Source organism: Phoxinus phoxinus (assembly GCF_949152265.1).
Source record: "Phoxinus phoxinus genome assembly, chromosome: 16".
Lineage (NCBI taxonomy): Eukaryota > Metazoa > Chordata > Actinopteri > Cypriniformes > Leuciscidae > Phoxinus > Phoxinus phoxinus.
The window spans coordinates 23606583-23623381 of NC_136891.1; the positions used below are offsets into that span (position 1 = coordinate 23606583).

General features: G+C 37.4%; 1 protein-coding gene across 3 annotated transcripts in view; it reads left to right on the plus strand.

The window, feature by feature from the left end:
* The window catches only part of ralgps2 (Ral GEF with PH domain and SH3 binding motif 2), a 159140-nt gene that overhangs the window by 97643 nt on the left and 44698 nt on the right, over nucleotides 1-16799 (plus strand). For all 3 annotated transcript variants that reach the window (XM_079584327.1, XM_079584329.1, XM_079584328.1), the window contains exons 6-9: nucleotides 2146-2229; nucleotides 7317-7406; nucleotides 7495-7587; nucleotides 11597-11723. In XM_079584327.1, coding sequence (XP_079440453.1) covers nucleotides 2146-2229; nucleotides 7317-7406; nucleotides 7495-7587; nucleotides 11597-11723 — 394 coding nt within the window. The remainder of the gene's footprint in view (nucleotides 1-2145; nucleotides 2230-7316; nucleotides 7407-7494; nucleotides 7588-11596; nucleotides 11724-16799) is intronic.

The following is a 16799-nucleotide window of genomic DNA, read 5'->3' on the forward strand; positions in this document are numbered from 1 at the left end:
TGATTGGACACTATAGTTTAACAAGCAACGTCCTTCAGATGAGATGTTAAACTGAGGTCCCGACTCTCTGTAATCCATTAAAAATCCAATGGCACTTCTGGTAAAGAGGAGGGGTGAAACCCTGATATCCTTGCCAAATTCCCTCCATTGGCCTTTACCAATCATGGCCTCCCAATAATCCCCATCCACTGAATTGGCTCCATCACTCTCTCCTCTCCACCTATAGCTGGTGTGTGGAGAGCGCACTTTGCCACTTTGCACCTTTTTCTTGCAAAGAACCTCTCAATCAGACATGAAGCGACCGTTTGACTGATCAGTTGTTCATTTATTTGAAGAATTGGTAAATACGTTAAATAGGACAAAGGTCTGCTGGGAACTAAGTCATTTACATAAAAGCGTAGTTTAGTCTAATTTGATACTAAAAAGTAAGACTGATTACCCCTAACTAACTGCTAGTTGGTCATAGTAGTTCTTAAGACACAGTCTTAACATAATGGCTATGTTTATGCAAATGGCCCCTGAGAACAAATAAGAACATTCCAAAGATCAACGTGTATTTAATTTATACAATTCTAAGAATTGATGCCATTATCTTTGCAAACTTTGGCAAATCCAGCAACTGGATCTTCCTTGCACGTGTCCGTAAATACAGCAAATCAGATTTTGAGGCAATGCAATTTTAGCATACAATATGGATTAGGCAATGTAATTCAACACTGTTGTTTGTGGGGAAGATCCCTCTTTTGGAGTTGTGGCCTTTAACTTTTTTTGGTTACAAGTCCAAATATTACCATTAGGCTACACTACCACCATCTGGAGCATGTCACTGTTTTGAAGAACTCAACAGTAACCTTGACAACTGGCCAGCTGGACCAATTACTTTCAGCTAAATTGAATAAAGGCACTGTTCAGTTCAGTTCTACCTTGGTCTCAGAAATGCATTACATCACAGAAGAAGAACGGAAATCAGCCATTAACCTTGTTTTGTTCTCGGAGTTGGGTAGCAATTGATTTCATTAAATCTCAGCAGGTGATTTTCCTCATCACAGATTCTGAAGTTGGGGGCTCAAGCTCTATTTCGGCAGATTTGTTACACATGGAGAAATTGCTTCAGCAGAAGTGATTTCATTGGCATTTCTTGATGGTTGTTGGTGCTGGAGACACAATGCAGAAAGCACACTTATTTAGCTCTGTGTGTGTTGGCCCATATACTCACATCTGTGTTTGTGTATGTTGCTAAGCTGCTACCTCCACAGGTTGCAGACTCATTAGGTCACTGTTTGCTAGTGCGACCTCATGAGAGATTGCGGTTGTATTGGTGCTGAGTTTAAGTTGGGTACATTCCTGACGTACAATCGTGGTGAATATGTTTGATGGTTACTTTCACTCTTCTTGAAGTCCCATTACGCAATCAGGCAGCTCTTCTCCCATTTACTGACAGGAATTAAATCTCTCTGTGTGGTTGAATGCATATCAGAGTTTGTTTTTGTGTTTTAATGGCGCTAGGAGCTCATTTGAAACGGATTCTCTACTGGAAAATGTCTGAACGCTTAGCGTAATTACATAACGCATGGTTGCATTATTATGGATGGGAGTTTCCAAATATGAATGTCCAAGCGTGGCTATTATGTCGTATATTAGACTGTAACGGCGGCATTAATCTTGAAGCTAACAGATCGTTTCTTAGATGACAGAACAGTCAGAGTTGAGTTTTCATGTTCATGTCTTAGAGATTTAGCATGTCAGATTGATGTTTATCCAGTGATGTTGCTGCCCAATACACATTGTTAAATACTATTTTAAAAGCTTTTCCATTCTCATTCAGTCAATCACTCGCACCATGCAAATGAGGCAGAGGATCAACACAATTTTCTGACAATTGCATCCAAGTCTGAGATAACTCCTATGTTTAGATGCAAAATTAAGTGAATAAAGCGTGATAGACTTATGTTGTTAAAGCCCCATTTACTGTTGCTTTCTAGGGTCACTGGTCATGAGCGATGCTCACCCCATCTCAGGGATTTGTTTTTGGCACTGTGGACCACTCGCTTTTTTCTTGGTTGACTTGATTGTTTCCGTCCAGTTTCTCAAATCACAAACCAGCTGCAAAACGATTGTTTTACGTTACTTTTCTTCTTCTTTCAGGAGCTCTCTAGTTGTGGCTGGAACAAGAAGGAGAAGCACAGTTCAGCGCCGAACGCTGTGGCCTTCACACGACGCTTTAACCAGGTAAACCACAGACACTTTTTGCTGTTGTCCCCTTACTTTGATACTTACAATCATAGGGATTAACTGTAGACTTCCGGCTAAGGAGGTTGATCCACAAAATTGGACCTGCAATTAAAGGGATAGTTCACTTTAAAATTAAAATTCTGTCATCATTTACTCACCCACAAGTTGTTTCAAACCTGTATTATTTTATTTCTTCTGCTGAACACAAAGAAAGATATTTTGAAGAATGTCAGTAACCAAACAGTAGTCTGTACCCATTGACTTCCATAGTAGTAAAAAAATATACTATGGAAGTCAATGGGTACAGACTACTGTTTGGTTACTGACATTCTTCAAAATATCTTTGTGTTCAGCAGAAGAAATAAATTAATACAGGTTTGAAACAACTTGAGGGTGAGTAAATGATGACAGAATTTTAATTTTAAAGTGAACTATCCCTTTAAGTGTGAGGGGCATTGTAATCATATGTGTCGACAAGTTAAATAAACATGTCAACAGTTAAATAACATTTAATTTTTTCTTACAAAGAATAAACAGTAAAGATTTGAAGAAACAGTGTTTCTAACTCCAACAGGGTAACATTACTCCAGTCTTCAGTGTCACATGATCAGAAATCATTCATGCTCATGCACATTTCTTATCTATGTTGAATTTTTTTTTTTGTAACTATGCAAAACTTATTAATGTGACTTTTGATCAACTTATTGCATCCTTGCTTAATAAAAGCATACACTTTTTATTATTGTTTTTTTCTTACTTTATCTAATGTTACTTCTCTACTTTTTCCAACCAAAACGATACTCCGACAGCTCTTTGGTCTGCAGGTTTACTACGGCAAGAAACATGTCTATTGCTTCTGTGGCCACATGCTTTCAAGAGTTGGTTTGTTTCAAATAAAATGTGTAAATATTTCAAAGGGAAAATAAGGTTTCCAAGGGCTTTTTTGTGTTCTAACTCAAAGGGATTGGGCATCAAAATGCAGAAAAGGGTTGGTCCGGGTTAGTGTTCAGGTCACGAGTGGTGGAGGCCTCCGTAGTGGGTCAACTTCCCAATCTGGCATGCTTGTAATGTGCTGGCTGAGCATTAGCTCCTGTGTTTGCCAATGAGTAAGTTTCTGGCCTAAATCACTTGACTTTATTGCCTTGGATTGACTAGGATGGAAAATTACGTCGCTGTCAAGGTTCTTGTTAACAGAATTTGGACTCTATGCTAACACAACACACTCTGCATAAATGTGATTGTATGTCACAGTGACTTTCAGGTGAATAAGACAAGTGGGAAACTGGACTTGCACTGACATTTTGGCTCTAATGTGAGCAGGTAATGGGAAGTTTGAAGAGGTTATCGTTGAGTAGACATGTTGGAAACACACCGGGGTTGGGAAACACAGTTGGCCTTTGAAGAAATATGTGGCTCCCTCTGAGTGTTCAAGTTTTAGTGTGCAATCGTTGCTTCATTATTGGCAGAAGCTGACAGTGTGCAGCCAGAAGGGAATTATCATTGATTTCCATATCATTGAAAGTTTATAAGCAAAGCAGAAGTTGTTTCTTACACCTCGAAACCTTCACCTTAAGACTTAAACGCACTCTTACAGACACAGACTCTCTTCCCTGATAATATGGCCAGCACTCTGTAATAAATATGAGAATATCATTGAGGAATTTGTGTTCTGTGGAAACTTTTCTCTATGTACATCCTCAAAACGGCTAAAACGGCTGTTCAGGAACCCACACGTACTCGCCTGCCAACACAAATGTACTTTCTGAAGGATGATGCTTGGATAGGCGAGAACAGACCTGGAACGTTAGCTGGAATCTAATGTCACCTAACAGCAAACTGTGTTTGTTTATATGAGAGATTATATTATATATATGCATGTCTGTCTGTCAGTGCTAGAGGGCTGTTTCGTTTTTGTAACGGCCAGTAGTTTTGTTATATTTCAGTAGTAAGCTGATCCTCTGTAGATTTGTCATCATGTAATTGTTAGTTGATAATGCATACTTTTTTCCAATGCAAGTTATGGCTTAGTCATCATTTAGTAGTTATTTAGCACAGAAACTTATCAACTCTTCCCCACGACTTTCAGTAATAAAATAGCTTCGCTAGATTCACTTCTGAATCGCTACATTATATTTTTCAGCAACAAAGGGGTTATGTCACTATTTTGAAGTAATTAAACTCACAGCTTCATTGTTAATAGAGAGAGAGACGCTGAAAAGACGCAGGTACAAATCTCTCAACTCTCTCTCTCGATAATTCATTCAAATAAATGCTTTAAATCTAGATTTATGAAGCTAATTCTAGTTTTTTTTCAGCAGTTTAATCAGTTATATATTTGGTTCAGTTGTACTGTATAGTTCACTGTTATTGTGTACAATGAAATGTTGATGTTTATTTGACTATAAACACTGGAAATTGCTCTCTCCATAAATATACATAATTGTCCTTTTTTTTTTTCTCTCCGGCTAGACCCCATACACCCCACTTCAAAGACTCACACACAAACCGTTTTTGCCAACGAATTGGTCTGTCATGCACAAATATGGAGTGCATTTATATTTCTACTCAATGTAGGAAATAAAAGAAGCAAACTCGGGTATAAAAACACATGCACACACACACACACACACACAGACCTTACAGATTACCCACTAACAGATGTTCAAAATTAGGCACATATGGTTATCTTTTGCCAGGGAAATTTGCATAAGGTCTGTTGGCTTTTCTTTTTTTTATTATTAAATGAGAGGAGTATGGAGATGGAATATTCTCTAATAAAGTATGTGGGAACAAGTTTTACAGAGGCTCAAATTCAGACATAAAAAAAATATTTCCTCGTGTTTAATACAGGTTCAGGTGTGTGTGTAATACAACTGCTGGTGTGAATGAGATGGAGTTGTTGCACTGTGCTTGTGTGTTTGAGTATAAATGTTTGCAGTGCTGTGCTGCCTTTTCATTAATCATTAGATTTAAATCCTTTCCACTGGTTTGAGGCATTCCGGCTTTATCCAGAGATGCTGCGATCCAATCTCGCAACAACAAACACGGGAACACGCAGCAGGGGAGATGGTGAAACAATGACTTCACTGTGTGTGTGTGTCCCAGTATCAGACATGTGGGAAAGAACGGAGAAGGGGGGAACGCGGGAAGGAAAATCAACAGGAGGAATGGAAATGGGGGGATGGAGAGGAGATCGAGCAGGGTAGAGATGAAGAGTGATGTTCCAACTATCCATGTCTGCAATTACATAACGTCTGAACCTTAAATTAGCATGTCTCTACTCGTCTTGTCTCGCTCTGGTAGTTTCTTTCAGTTTTCTCTTCTTGTCTCTTCTCTTCCAGTTTAATTTTCTCTTATTTTCCTTTATTTGCTTCTGTTCTTTTCTCCTCTCGTTCACGTCTCGTCTTATCTTTTGTCTTGTCTTAATTCATATCAACCTCTTGTTTTTCTTGTCTCCTTTTAGTCACTTCTCTTGTATTCTCGTCTTGTCTTTTCTCTTCCAGTCTCATCTCCTCTCATTCTCTTCACTTTGTCTCATGTAGTCTTATTCTTTTTTTGTCTCTTCTCAGTCTCGTGCCCTCATCTTTTATCTTCCAGTCTCATCTCCCCTCAGTGTCCTGTCCTTGCTTCTCCTCTCCTCTCATGCTCTTCTTGTTTTGTCTCATCTTGTGCCTTGTCTCAATTCCTCTCACCCTCTTGTTTTTCTTCTTGTCTCCTTTTAGTTAATTCTCTTCTTGTCCTTAATATTCTCATCTTGTCTCTTTTCTTCAAGTCTCCTCTCATTATTTGCTCTCTTTGTCTCATCTAGTCTTGTTCTGTTTTTGTCTACTCTTGTCCCGTCTTGTCTTGCTCTCTTCATGTCTCTTCTAGTACAGTCTCATATGTTCTCATTCTCTTCTCGTTTAATCTCTGGTCTTTCTCCTCTGGTCTCTTTCTCCTCTGGTCTCTTTCTCCTCTGGTCTCCTGTGGTCTCTGGTCTTCAGTTCCTCTCATTATCTCCTCATCTTTTCATTTATCACCTTAATCTCGTCACACCCCAGTCTCATTTTCTTTTCTTTGCTTCTTTTCTCCTCTCATTCTCTTCTTGCCTTGTCCCATCTTGTATCTCGTCTCTACTCCTCTCAATTCTTCTCACTCACTTGTCTTTTCTTCTTGTCTCTTCTTAGTCTGTTCTCTTCTGGTCTTGTTGCTTTTCTTCCCTTCTGTCCTCTTCTCCACATGTTCTCCCCTCGTCTCATGTGGTCTCTTCTCTTCTCAGTTCCTCTCATTCACTAGTCTCCTATGTCTCTTCTTGTACTTTGTGTCCCTCTTTATCTAGTCTCTTCCAGTCTCACCTCCTCTAATTGCATTTGCTTCTTGTCTCTTTTCCTCACTCATTGTCGTCTTGACCTTTTCCCATGCTCGTCTTCTCCTCTCATTCTCTTCTCTTCAGTTCTCTTCTCTCATTATCTTCTGGTCTCGTCTCTGCTCATCTCAATTCCTTTCACCTCATCTTTATTCTCTTGTCTCTTCTATTCTCGCCTTGTCACTTTTCTTCCTGAATCTCTTCTTGTTCTCTTATTATCTTTGGTTCTCTCGTCTCATCTCTTCTCTCGTCTCATCTCTTCTCATGTCAGTTTCTCTCGTTCTCGTATCATCTCATCTGGTCTCCTCAAAGTCTCTTTTTGTCTCATTCCCTGTTCATTTTCATTCTTTCCACTCGTTCTATTCTGGTCTCTCCAAGTTTTTTTTGCCCCTCCTCATCTTGTCTCTTCTCTTCAAGTCTCATCCCTCTACACTTCTTGTTTTCTTCTTTTCTTGTGTCTTCTCTTATTTTCTCTCCTTGTATTTTCTCTTCCTGTTTACTACGTGATGTCAAAACTATTTAACGATAACAACAACAGATGAACAGTTCACAATACTCATCTGTTCTAAATCAGACATTTTGCTGCTATATCCATATGACCCCACTGGTGCAGTGTCCCTGTGCTTGTGGAAAAAGGGTTATGTACATTTTAAATGTGACTATAGTATAGAAAAATGTATTTTTTATGGCAGTATTGATCCGTTATCAATGTCTCTCTTATGGTTTTGTCTAATGTTAGGTGAGTTTCTGGGTGGTGAGGGAGATTCTTCATGCTCAAACCCTGAAGATCAGAGCCGAAGTGGTGAGCCTCTATATCAGAACAGCAAAGGTAAAAACTCTCCATACAGCACATATGTGCTTCCACTTCAGTGATTGTATTTGTTTGGGTTGTTAACCTTTTTTCTCTCTTCCTGCAGAAACTATGTGACATGAATAATCTCCATGCAGTGATGGCGGTAGTATCTGCTTTACAGAGCGCCCCCATCTTTAGGCTCTCCAAGACCTGGGCTGTGAGTTACTGTATTCAATATGCTCCATTTGCCATATTTTTTGATTACTAGCAAAATTTTACGGAAACACTTAAAGGCCTTATGTATAATACATTTATTCGTAATGTACATTATAATGCATCAATATTTTCATAAAGTTAAAATTAATTATAATATTTGCAGGTTTCTTGTTACATGTGAAATTGGTTGTTTGTTATGCGTTTTAAAAAATTATACTTTCTAAATGTGTAACAATAAATAGATAAGTATTATAATGTATTATAACTATGGTTACAATTATTCATGATTTTATACAATGCATTAGAAGGTGCATTAAAAACTTTTTTTTTACTTTCTTTTTTATAATGCATTATATATAAATTCTTCAAGTGATATCACCAACATATTCTTGCTTATTATTTGAAAACTATTAGCTTTTTTAAAGACTTTTTTGAAAAAGGTCCCCCCCACCTCTTGTCTTACATCAATATATATATGTATATATATATATATATATATATATATATATATATATATATATATATATGTATATGTATATATATATACATACAGTATATACACATATACATACCGGTATACATACATATATATATATATATGTATATATATATATATATATATATATATATATATATATATATATATATATATATATATATATATATATATATATATATATATATATATATATATATATATAAATCTTAAAGCATTGTGTGTCTGTTTTGGAGTCAGTTGGGTTTTTGGTTCATTCTGTCCAATCCAGCTGCTGCATGGGCCCAGATTTCTTTCGACTCAGTTTTCGTGTTGTTTACAGGTTGTGAAATTGTCCAGGCCTCCAACACACTCTCAGTTAGTTACTGATGAGCGCTGGAAACTGCTAACAGATGAATCACTACAAAACCTTGAGCTGTTACTTTCCAATACTCAGATTGATGAACAACAAGAAACTCTGTTTAGTTTTCCCCCTTTTTAGTCTTTACTGGAATTCAACCATAAAAATTTTTTATGTCACTATAATTTATTAAAATAGCACAAAAATGTTCAGTGTTTGAGTGAATATTCTCTCTAAGAAGGGAAATATAAATGTTAACGATATTCTTATGAACTAAACACTTAATTTTCTTTAAAGATCAATAGACTGTGCTAATGCTAAAGCTAATACTGAGGTTTCCAAAACATGTGTCTGTTTCTACTATATAATGGGCCAACTATCTATAAAACGGACACCTGTTCCTTTACAGTGTGTTTGCTCACAAATCAATCTGTGGATGAGCATCTGTGCTTCACTTGGGTTGCTGATATGCATTAGCATAGTTTTCTTTAGCAGGTTTCCTTCAGAAAAAACCCTCACGACTTTTAACTTTAAATGCCTTCGCTTGTAAATGTTACATTTTGATGTATAGGAATCTGCTGACCAAGCATGTTTTCATAACTGGCTGTAGATTGGACATAAATATTTAGCTTTTTTTATGAGACTGTTCTTTACGAAAGTGTCATGGCTAGTGCCTTTTTATTGTTGCTACTGTAAAACCATAAACGCTCAAATTAAAAGTGTGTCATTTATTCAATGTTAAATGGCCTTGGCCAGTTAGAAACCATCACCTGAAACACCCTAGCAACCTCATAGAAGGCACTAAGACCATTCAGAACAGTTTACGGACCGCTTAGTAATATCAGGATATGCAATTCTGAACATTTTAGCCCCATAAATTCCCTGGCAGCTACCAACAGCATCCTAGCACTGTGGTCTTGACTTTTGCATGTGCAAGCATTATTTATTAGTATTTTGAGGGAAACTATGGTTACCATGGTGAACTTTTATAAGGATCAGGCTATCCAACAGCTCTATGCATCTGTCTCTCCTTTGGAAACATTGTCTTGTCTTCAGTCACAGCCAGCATCCTCCTCCTCCTCAATCCTGTCTCTAGTGTACCATTTTCAGTCTTTTACATAACTGGAATATTCCTCTCCCCCGCTCTTTTTGTCAGATCTATGTTTTCCATGGCTTCTCTGAGCTTTCCTCAGACATGGCCAAACACACACAATCGTATGTTGTGGGCTCCAAAAGTCTCAACATCCTCCTTTTAGGCAATTTTTGTAAATTAATAAAATTATTTTTCGTTATTGTATTATCTAGCATAATTTGAGAATGATCCAAAGAACATCTTGTGCTTCAGTGGAAGAACAGAAATCTGTACAAATGAATTTAGATGATGAATAGCCAAGTTTTCATCCAAGGTTTTTGGAAACAACAAAATACCCAATAAAAAGGTTTAGCGTGTTGAAATGTCTACCAATGTAGCTGATGGAATGGCTGGTTTCCGATAACATTTTGCATCTCTTTTTCTTCTTTTTTTTTTTGTGGAGAAAAAGTTCTTCGAATGTTGTGAAAAAAAACTTGTTTGGAAACACTTAAATAAATAAATAAATAAAAATACATATCGAGGAAAAAGGCCTTGAACGCAAATAAGTGCTGTGTTGTATGACAGTCCGCGTCTGTATGTTGCTCCCATTAAAGAACTGTTTGTCTGTCATTTTAAAGGTTAAGTTAAGAGTTTCCTCAGGCAGATTTATTTTGTGATACACAAACTTTTGTGATCATTTTTTTAAAGGATGATGTCATTATGCACACCATTTTACCGTTTAAGGGCAAATTGGATAGAAACAGACTGTAGACAGGACGTTTTTGCAAACTTCACTTTGTCAATAACAGAACAGGGCAAAAAGTGGATTAAAAACTTGTTTAATGTCTCATTGTGACTACTACTGACATAAATGTACAAGTTTAAATTAGATTTTGAATCCCATATTTTCAGTGTGGTGATTTTTATACAATTCGTAAATTAATTAAATTCCTAAATGAAGACATTTAGGCTATGTTCAGACTGACAGTAAAAAAATGTTTTGCATATACAGATTGTATGTAGATTATGTCTATGTCTGGACAGCAAAAAAAAACATGAAATCCGCCGAAATCCGTGAAAACATGAAATCCGTATATCAAAACCGAAATGGTTTTGATATACGATTCCTCTCAGATTTTTACAGATGCGTCTCAGTCTGGATGCTCAAAACTGATTTAAAATGGTCTTTTCCTTCACTCTTAAGTCACACAGTGATGACGTCAAACCCAGTGACGAATATGGCGAATGTATTCAGACAGTATTCACACGATATGTCCAAAGATTTCAGCTGTGACTACTGTACGGAACATCACAATATATACCAGTTTTATTTTTTTATTCGTGCGACAGAGGAGTTCTGCAGTGCGACTAGACAGGACGCTTATTTGAAGAGCGAGATGATGCTCCTTAATTTTCCTGCATCCATTTCGAAAGCCTCAGTCCCTTTACAAACTTCCTGAAGAGTGGTTTTACTATTTTTAGACCTGCAAACAGAAGGGTTTTGGAGAGAGCGTGTGCGCGTGTTTGCGTGTGTGTGTGTCAGGTAGCTCTTAATTTGGTAAAGTTTGTTTGAATTGCCTGTGCAGGACTCTGGATTTCATTTCTGCACCATCAAATTTTCCTTTGTTTGCAGAGCTCTTATTTAATCGTATCTCTCTTTTCTGTCTTTGTTTCCCCCACTTTTGTTTTTTTCTAAGAACATTACGAAGCACTAAACACTTAGTTTAAAAAAAATTCCCCTTTTGTTTTGGTCAAGTGGAGATATTTTACGCCTGTCCTGACATTTACGATTGCTCTGCCAAGTGGTTGATGAATGGATAACAAACAAGCATCACGCTAACTGTGAATGATTACGATACAGATGATGAGCACAGATCCTAAAAACCGGCTCTTGAGATTTGTTGTTAGAGACCGAATTGTTTGAGTTCATTTAGATGATTTACTAAAGGTTTGTGTCTAGAAACACATGCAGACTTGATAAAACACACAAACCCAGATTATTCATTATGCTGTTCAAGCTAAAAAGGTAGTTGTAGACCTGTAAATGAACTTGTTTATTGTTTTTGTCACAAGTGTGCTCTCTCTTGCTCTCTTTCCCACAGCTTTTAAGTCGGAAGGACAAGGCCACGTTTGAGAGGCTGGAATATCTGATGTCTAAAGAAGACAACTATAAACGCTTGAGAGATTTCATCAGCAGCCAGAGCATGACATCCTGCATCCCGTATCTGGGTATTTTTTTCTTTGCTCTCTCTTTTGAACACACATAAACATAGCCTTGTGGGGAGGATCTTTTCCAATCTGTCGTTCGTAATAATATAATGCAATTATAAATACAACATCTTCACACACCTCATGTCTGGCAGACATTTTAATTAGTTTTTAATTAAATTATCCCATTAATCTTGTTTAGATATTCGCAAACATTAGTGGTCACGTGACCGAGACCGATCGATCAGCGAGTAATCTGCTCTGCCTCTGTAAGCTTGCGCTGCACTGTTTATATTATGTTTTAATTATATTGCGATAATTATTGTTATCGTTTTATCGCCCAGCCCTAATAATGACCTACACAATCTACCAAGAGCAGCGCAAATTAGAGTCTGGTTTAAGACTTGTTTTTTTTGGGTGCTAAATAATGGCGTAAATACCAGTAAATTGACTAGCGCAAAACTGCAAACTTTAGTAAATTACCTTGCGTGATTCATTTTAATACTCCCATAACATTTGTGCCTGAATGGGAAACTCCTACAAATGCATATGCAATAAGGTCAGCTGCAAAAATAAACCTGTTTACAGCTTTTCAGCGCTAATTTTTCTCTGTGTTTCTTTAGTAAATCCGCACTGTAGTTTTTTTTAACGCCAAAAGAGAGTTTGCGCTGGTGCAAGCTGTAAGTAAATCTGGCTCCAAGTCTTTAATCACAATATTCAAGGTACCCAGGAGAACACAGGAAAGCTATAAACCTCAATCAAGTAAAACTAAGAACAAGTACACAGAACAAGGAACCTAAGGGTAAAAATACACAGATATAACAAGTTAACTAAATGAACAACAGATGAACGTAATCAAATCAGAAACCATAGAAACTAATGAAAGTCATCATTGATAAAAAAAAACTGTAATATTGTGAAATATTACAATTAAAAATGCTTTCTATTTGACTGTTTTAACATGCAAGTTATCCATGTGATGCAAACCTGATTATCAGTATCATTACCCCAGTCTTCAGTGTCACATGATCCTTCAGAAATCATTCTAATATGATGATTTGTTGCATTTTCTTATCAATGTTTAAAATAGAAAGTTATATAGTGTGCTGCCTTTGTAGTATAAAGATGCTTTAGTTAAATTTCATCCCTACAAGGTTATCATAACATGTTCACTCATGCACTCCATTACATACATTTCTGTTGCTCAGTGCCATACTTGTAACACTCTTATATAAGACTGGCATCATTATTAGCAGGTTATGCCCTGTTTCTACGTGTTGGAGTTACATCATCATCTGAACACTGTCCCAGTCCTGCTTTATTCAGGGCGTTTAGAGCTCAGACGGGCAATGGGAGACGCTGCTATGCCATTAACAACACATGCATCGGTTAAAGCTAAAACCTTCTTCCCCTTTTTTCAGTGTTTTTCTTTTACTTGTCTTCTTTCTTTCCTTTTTAAACTGGCAGCACAAATTGTGTCTTGAGCGAATTGGAAAACATTTATTTTGAGTGACCTGAAAAATAAGCGTGTTTGGACTCCTTACTTTCATCAAATTCTTCTTAGATGAGGCTGATTTCTTGTATCTTTTTGGCACAGTTCTCATAGATATGCTTGATTATGAAACCTTATAAGTGAGGAATGAATAAATCAGAGCTGGTGTGCAGTCATGGTGTGAGAGATATTTACAAAATCTTTCCTTCGCTCTGCCGCTCTCCAATGTGTTCTCTCCATATATGTTAGAGGTCTTCGAACCTGCTCCTTGGGACCTGCACTGCACTGTTCTGCAGAATTCACCTCCAACCAATAGCAAACACTCCTGAACCAGCTAATCAAGCTCTTCAGGATCGCTTGAAAATCAGGTTGGATATAAACTTTGCAAGGCGATGGGTCTCCAGGAGGATGGTTGAAGACCTCTGGCCTAGGTGACTTGGTTAGTGTATTAAATTGGCATCTAAGGATGCACAATATATCTGAACCATATTAGTTATCGAAATTTCATAGTCTACGTTATAATGTTGTTATGCCTTAAGTTCAAAATTCATTGATAATTTACTCACACACAACACAAAAGATCACAGAAGACCCTTCTGTTGTTTTGTCATTGTGACCCATAGAAGATTTTATTTTACCTGAAAACGCTATTTTAATGCTATCAAACTGGACTAAAAATTACTCAACAGTGCAAGGGTATTAAAGTTCCCCTGTAGTCAATAATTGTTATTGTTGACAAATTTAAATCCTTTTTCTTTTAATTATTTATGCCTTAAAATAGCTTGAATGTAACACTACACCCTTGCCTCATTTAGTATACATGGTTCTATGAATATGCAAATTAGCCCCGCCTCCACTCACTCACACCAGCTCAGAGATCCACTCGTTGACCTGATTGGTTACAAGGTAGTTTGTGACTTTAAATTAACAGAACCAAGACTGACTGTGTGCTTGCATATATGTGCCCTGGTGTGTTTGGTACGGGACTGGAGGACTCCCAAGCTCTTTGGAACGCAGAGAGGAAAATACTGCTCTCTTGTACAACTTGAGGTCTAAACTGCAATAAAGAACTGCCAGTCACTTTCCTCAAAGAAAAGATGGAGGAATTGAAGGCAGAGAACCGGAGGATCTCTTGTGTTCAGACTTTGCCGTACAACTCAAACTGTTCATTTTGACCCGCTGGATTTCCCCCCTACCAACAGAACAGTGGAAGTGTGCTAAAAACACAAAGAAGATACATATTTATATAAACAAGAGCTGCCCCCTAATAGTCAACGAAATGTTAGTTGATGAGAAGAGGCTTAGTTGACCAAATTTGAATTAGTCTAACCGTAACCCTAAAGGGGTGTCATTTTGAGTAGGATATAAAGCTGGAGCTGGATGTGTCACAGGATCTAGTGAAGGTGCCTGGATTGATGTTGTACAGTTCCAGCAAATTATGCCAATTCATGTTAGTTTATGCCACAACCCAGCACTCAGAACTGGCTTGCAAGATGTGTTGTCCCATGCAAATGATGTGCCTAATCTTCAGAATTCTTTTAGTGAGTCTCTACACAGACTATGTATATAAGTGACCCTAACTCATTGTCGGTGATTTCTCCCTTTGGTCTTTTCACGTCTGCTTTGGCAATCAGAGTCAGTTATTTGTGGTGTGTTATAGAGGTCGACCGATAGTGGATTTTACCGATAACGATAGCTAGGTTGGGCCATACTTGCCGATAACCGATTAATGAACCGATAGTTTTTCAAATTGATACTGGATAAAAACAAACATAACATAACAAGTAAAACAGTGCTGAACTTTATTATAAAAAATAAAAAAAAACTGTATTGAACCATGAAAAAAATAAAAAAAACTGTATTGAACCATGAAAACATGCTAAATGAAATAAATATATAAATGTGAATAAATATTTAAGTCAATAAAAGACATTCATTCAAACTGAAACAAAAAGTAATACTCTAAATAACAAATAAAACCCATTACATTCAAAATGTAACTATTTAACTGTTCTTTTCAAGCCAACTTAATTAATAAAAAAGTAACAAAATTTGTATTAAAGTGAAGATGAAAAAAATAATAATAACCGAAATCGAATGCTTTTCTGATTCGTTTATGTTTCTGTCGGCTGTATGAACATATCAGTTTGCTTACGTCTCTAGCTTTAAATATGCAACTTCTCTGCATATTTAATGCATAAAAGTGACCAGCTAGATATGAACTAATGCAAATATAGAGGTAACAATTGTGACATTAAACATTCGGGTCGGACTTACGTTTATGTTTGTCAGTGTTTTAACCGCTTGAGGTACTACTAATGTTAGCGTCCTCTCAGCCTCGAAGGCAAACAAACATACTGTTGTGCTGTTCTTTCTCTACTAATGCAGCATTTAGTCAACAAATTAATCACTTTATAATGATAAGACAATGTACTGTATACATACATGTGAGCTGTCGGTGCTTTAAACGCGCGTCTGATGTCAGCGCTCTCCACGCAGCATGTGCTCTCAGTGCAGCACGCAGAATCACGTGTCGAAATAAACAACACGAGGCACGAGTTTTTATTACACCTCTAGAGGCCGCTCTTGTACTGCATCATGCCAGCAGACCCTTCTCCGCTCTTACAGTGTGTAATGAATGACAGCGCGCGCTTCTCAGCCGCTCCAGCAATGGACGCAACCAGGAAAAACTATCGGTATATATTTTTGCCGATAACGATAGTTCCACCAGTCAACAATCGGTGCCGATTAATCGGCAAAACCGATGAATCGGTCGACCTCTAGTGTGTTATGAAAGCGCTCAGGTGAGGGGTGGGCTCTGAGCACATCCAGACGGCTTCATCACAGTCTGAATGTGAGAAACTGGCTACAAGGCTTTTGAGAGGAAGATGAGGTAAAGGATCGGGTCAGTGTCCAAATGGTTTGTGTGTTTCATTATAACCGGATTTCCCTACTGAAAACACAGGATCAGATTGAAGCTTCCAGCTGAATGCACATAGGAGTGTGTGTGTGTGTGTGGACTGAGTATGTGAGCCTTGTGAATATTCACTGATCTAAACCATTGTCGTGTGCGCGTGCGCTTTGAGGATGATAATGTCCCTCCAGTTCTGATACAGCTTCCTATTGGCAACATCTGGCATCGTCTTAAATTGGAAAATTTAAAAAGTTCTTTTTTTCTTTTTTTTTAAAAAGGCAATTGGTTTTTGATTCGTTTTTAGTATTCATAATTTGAACATGTTAAGTGCAAGACACATCTGTGGTCCTCATTTAAGTGTGTGTGTAATATGACCATGCTAAACGGCTGTAATATCTTTCCAGTGGAGCTGACAGGTGCTCAGTTTTCCCACTGGCCACCAGACAACCACAGCGCACACAGGTTGTGTTTTCATGTTTTATGGGGACTTTCCATTGACATAATGATTTTTATACTGTACAAACTATATATTCTATCCCCTTACACTAACCCTACCCATAAACCTCACAGAAAACGTTTAGCATTTTTAAATTTTCAAGAGAGCACCTCACTTAGTATGATTTATAAGCTGTTATTTCGGATATTGCCATCTTTGGTGGGCCATTTTGTCCCCATAATGTAGGGTTTACCA